Source organism: Salmo salar, chromosome 18, assembly GCF_965601325.2.
Source record: "Salmo salar chromosome 18, fSalSal1, whole genome shotgun sequence".
Lineage (NCBI taxonomy): Eukaryota > Metazoa > Chordata > Actinopteri > Salmoniformes > Salmonidae > Salmo > Salmo salar.
The window spans coordinates 94851161-94856160 of record NC_138308.1 but is presented as its reverse complement, the minus strand read 5'-3'; the positions used below and the strand labels follow the sequence as shown (position 1 = coordinate 94856160).

At 47.0% G+C, this 5000-nt stretch overlaps 1 protein-coding gene across 1 annotated transcript in view; it reads right to left on the bottom strand.

Annotated features, from left to right (window-relative positions):
• Nucleotides 1–5000, bottom strand: part of LOC106578148 (cytochrome P450 26B1) — a 31634-nt gene that overhangs the window by 8112 nt on the left and 18522 nt on the right. The window contains 2 exon segments of the mRNA XM_045701646.2: nt 1210–1366; nt 1646–1764. Coding sequence (XP_045557602.2) covers nt 1210–1366; nt 1646–1764 — 276 coding nt within the window.

The window sequence follows — 5000 nt, the reverse complement described above, 5'->3', positions numbered from 1 at the left end:
TCAGATCAGCATCAAGTCAAAACAGCTTCAGAACAGCTTCAGAACAGCATCAGATTAGCTTCCAGAACAGCATCAAGTCAAAACAGCTTCAGATTAGCTTCAGATCAGCTTCAGATCAGCATCAAGTCAAAACAGCTTCAGAACAGCTTCAGAACAGCTTCAAGAACAGCATCAAGCCAAAACAGCTTCAGATCAGCATCAGAACAGCATCAAGTCAAAACAGCTTCAGAACAGCCTTCAGATCAGCTTCCGTTCAGCATCAAGTCAAAACAGCTTCCGTTCAGCATCAAGTCTAAAAACAGCTTCAGATCAGGCATCAAGTCAAAACAGCTTCCGTTCAGCATCAAGTCAAAACAGCTCCATTCAGCATCAAGTCAAAAACAGCTTCCGTTCAGCATCAAGTCAAAACAGCTTCAGATCAGCATCAAGTCAAAACAGCTTCCGTTCAGCATCAAGTCAAAACAGCTTCCGTTCAGCATCAAGTCAAAACAGCTTCAGATCAGCATCAAGTCAAAACAGCTTCCGTTCAGCATCAAGTCAAAACAGCTTCCATTCAGCATCAAGTCAAAACAGCTTCCGTTCAGCATCAAGTCAAAACAGCTTCAGATCAGCATCAAGTCAAAACAGCTTCCGTTCAGCATCAAGTAAAAACAGCTTCCGTTCAGCATCAAGTCAAAACAGCTTCCGTTCAGCATCAAGTCAAAACAGCTTCCGTTCAGCATCAAGTCAAAAACAGCTTCCGTTCAGCATCAAGTCAAAACAGCTTCAGAACAGCATCAAGTCAAAACAGCTTTAGATCAGCATCAAGTCAAAACAGCTTCCGTTCAGCATCAAGTCAAAACAGCTTCCGTTCAGCATCAAGTTCAAAACAGCTTCAGAACAGCATCAAGTCAAAACAGCTTCCGTTCAGCATCAAGTCAAAACAGCTTCAGAACAGCATCAAGTCAAAACAGCTTCAGAACAGGCATCAAGTCAAAACAGCTTCAGATCAGCATCAAGTCAAAACAGCTTCCGTTCAGCATCAAGTCAAAACAGCTTCCGTTCAGCATCAAGTCAAAACAGCTTCAGAACAGCATCAAGTCAAAACAGCTTCAGAACAGCTTCAGATCTAATTTTAGTTGATTTACTTCAGCCTCTTGTTGATTAGATTAAATTCATGCATATGTGTATTTGTCTATTAAAGTGCTTTAGGTACATCCACACACTCACCTTCCTGTATCCACTGAACGGTAGGTCTATGGGTAAGGTGAAGATGTTGTCTATAAACTCCTGGAAGGTGGTGAACAGATGTCTCATCTCCTCATCTGCTACTCTGAACCCCAACAGCACCCTCACTGCCATGTGGAACGACAGCCTCTGGGACTCCCTGGAGAGGAGGGAGGAGGGATGGGGTAAACCATCTGCTACTCGACCAGCACCCTCACTGCCATGTGGAACGGCAGCCTCTGGGACTCCCTGGAGGAAGCAGTCAATCAATCAATCAATCAGTGAGAGTCCAGGAAAGTAACTTCATAGGAAGAAGGTATCTAGAAACAAGCAGGGTTCCTCTCCAGGTTTCCTCCTTCCAAGGGAGTTTCTCCTAGCCACTGTACTACTGCTTCAGGTTCTGCTTGCTCTGTGGGGGGGGGGGGGTTTGAGAAGTCACCTGTAGACGTTGATGGGTTCTGGGTTGGAGCTCCACAGCCTCAGTGACTCCTGGATCACCTGTTGGATCTTAGGGAGGTAGGACTGTAGAGCCTCATGGCTGAACACCTTGGAGAAGACCTGGAGGAGGACGGGGAGAGAGAGAGGGAGGGGAGAGAGGGAGGGAGGGAGGGAGAGGGAGGGAGAGAGAGGGAGGGGGAGGGAGAGGGAGGGAGAGAGAGAGAGAGGGGGAAGAGAGGAGACAGGTGAGAGGGAGAAAGAGGAGTAAGGGTTAGAACCATTTCTTCACCACAACCCTCTTCCTCACCTTGACCTGACCACAACCCTCTTCCTCACCTTGACCTGCCTGACCACAGACCTCTTCCTCACCTTGACCTGACCACAACCACAACCCTCTTCTTCACCTTGACGTGACCACAACCACAACCCTCTTCCTCACCTTGACCTGACCACAGACCTCTTCCTCACCTTGACCTGACCACAGACCTCTTCCTCACCTTGACCTGACCACAACCACAACCCTCTTCTTCACCTTGACCTGACCACAACCACAACCCTCTTCCTCACCTTGACCTGACCTGTGTCTCTGTCTCTCTCTCCTCTCTCTCCCCCCTCGCTCTCTCTGTCTCTCCCCACTCTCTCTCTCTCTCTCTCTCCCCCCCTCTCTCGCCCTTCCCCTCTCTCTCCCTCTCTCCTCTCTCTCTCCCTCCCTGCATCTCCCTCCTCTCTCTCCCCTCTCTCTCTCTCTCTCTCTCTCTCCCCCTCTCTCTCTCTCTCTCTCTATCCCTCTCTCTGTCTCTCCCCCCCCTCTCTCTCTCTCCCCCCTCTCCTCTCCCAGCAGTAACACATTCTATTCATTCTACTTTCCCTTGAAGTCAGCAGTAGCTGTGTGTGTGTGTGTGTGTGTTTGCGTGTGTGTGTTTGCGTGTGTGTGTGTGTGTGTGTGTGTGTGTGTGTGTGTGTGTGTGTGTGTTTGCGTGTGTGTGTTTGCGTGTGTGTGTGTGTGTGTGTGTGTGTGTGTGTGTGTGTGTGTGTGTGTGTGTGTGTGTGTGTGTGTGTGTGTGTGTGTGTGTGTGTGTGTGTGTGTGTGTGTGTGTGTGTGTGTGTTTGCGTGCGTGTGTGTGTGTGTGCGCGTGTGTGTGTGTGTGTGTGTGTGTGTGTGTGTGTGTGTGTGTGTGTGTGTGTGTGTGTGTGTGTGTGTGTGTGTGTGTTTGCGTGCGTGTGTAGAGTAAATGAAAGGTTGGATTTTCCTGGCAACCCCCCGTACATTTCTTTGAGAATCTGAAATGGCCCCTATTCCCTATACAGTGCACTCCTTTAGACCATGGCTGGCACCCTATTCCCTATATAGTGCACTATTTTTTAACCCAGGGCCCATAGGGTGACTAATAAGACCCTGGTAAAAAGAAGTGCACTATATAGGGAATAGGGTGCTATGTGGGAGGCAACCCTAATATGCGGTTAGAGTATTGAGAGGTTTGTTTGGTGAAGAAACATTCTTGTTCCCGTTTTAAAACCCTCCAGTCCTTTTCCAGCCCTGGAACTAACAATAGCCTTCATATGACCAGCCAACCCTTACTGCCACATCCCAGAGTACTACAGCTGGCATCCTCAAACCTTACTGCCACATCCCAGAGTACTACAGCTGGCATCCTCAACCCTTACTGCCACATCCCAGAGTACTACAGCTGGCATCCTCAACCCTTACTGCCACATCCCAGAGTACTACAGCTGGCATCCTCAACCCTTACTGCCACATCCCAGAGTACTACAGCTGGCATCCTCAACCCTTACTGCCACATCCCAGAGTACTACAGCTGGCATCCTCAACCTTACTGCCACATCCCAGAGTACTACAGCTGGCATCCTCAAGCTTACTGCCACATCCCAGAGTACTACAGCTGGCATCCTCAACCCTTACTGCCACATCCCAGAGTACTACAGCTGGCATCCTCAAGCCTTACTGCCACATCCCAGAGTACTACAGCTGGCATCCTCAACCCTTACTGCCACATCCCAGAGTACTACAGCTGGCATCCTCAACCCTTACTGCCACATCCCAGAGTACTACAGCTGGCATCCTCAAGCCTTACTGCCACATCCCAGAGTACTACAGCTGGCATCCTGAAGCCTTACTGCCACATCCCAGAGTACTACAGCTGGCATCCTGAAGCCTTACTGCCACATCCCAGAGTACTACAGCTGGCATCCTCAAACCTTACTGCCACATCCCAGAGTACTACAGCTGGCATCCTGAAGCCTTACTGCCACATCCCAGAGTACTACAGCTGGCATCCTCAAGCCTTACTGCCACATCCCAGAGTACTACAGCTGGCATCCTGAAGCCTTACTGCCACATCCCAGAGTACTACAGCTGGCATCCTGAAGCCTTGCTCCCCCTCTCCCAGAGTACTACAGCTGGCATCCTCATGCCTTACTGCCTACCTCCTCAGAGTACTACTAGCTAGTGTTTCTCTACCTCCTAACATTAATCCTAGTTAGTGTTTCTCTACCTCCTAACATTACTACTAGTTAGTGTTTCTCTACCTCCTGACATTAATACTCGTTAGTGTTTCTCTACCTCCCAGCAGTACTACTAGCTAGTGCTTCCTCTACCTTCCTGCACATCCCAGAGTACTAGTCAGCTGTGCTTCTCTAACCTCCTAACATTCCACATCCTAGTTAGTGCTTCAGCTGCCTCCTAACATTAATACTAGTTAGTGTTTCTCTACCTCCTAACATTAATACTAGTTAGTGTTTCTCTACCTCCTAACATTAATACTAGTTAGTGGTTTCTTTACCTCCTAACATTAATACTAGTTAGTGTGTTTCTACCTCCTAACATTAATACTAGTTAGTGTTTCTCTACCTCCTAACATTAATACTAGTTAGTGTTTCTCTACCTCCTAACATTAATACTAGTTAGTGTTTCTCTACCTCCTAACATTAATACTAGTTAGTGTTTCTCTACCTCCTAACATTAATACTAGTTAGTGTGTTTCTCTACCTCCTAACATTAATACTAGTTAGTGTTTCGCTACCTCCTAACATTAATACTAGTTAGTGTTTCTCTACCTCCTAACATTAATACTAGTTAGTGTTTCTCTACCTCCTAACATTAATACTAGTTAGTGTGTTTCTTTACCTCCTAACATTAATACTAGTTAGTGTGTTTCTACCTCCTAACATTAATACTAGTTAGTGTGTTTCTCTACCTCCTAACATTAATACTAGTTAGTGTTTCTCTACCTCCTAACATTAATACTAGTTAGTGTTTCTCTACCTCCTAACATTAATACTAGTTAGTGTTTCTCTACCTCCTAACATTAATACTAGTTAGTGTGTTTCTCTACCTC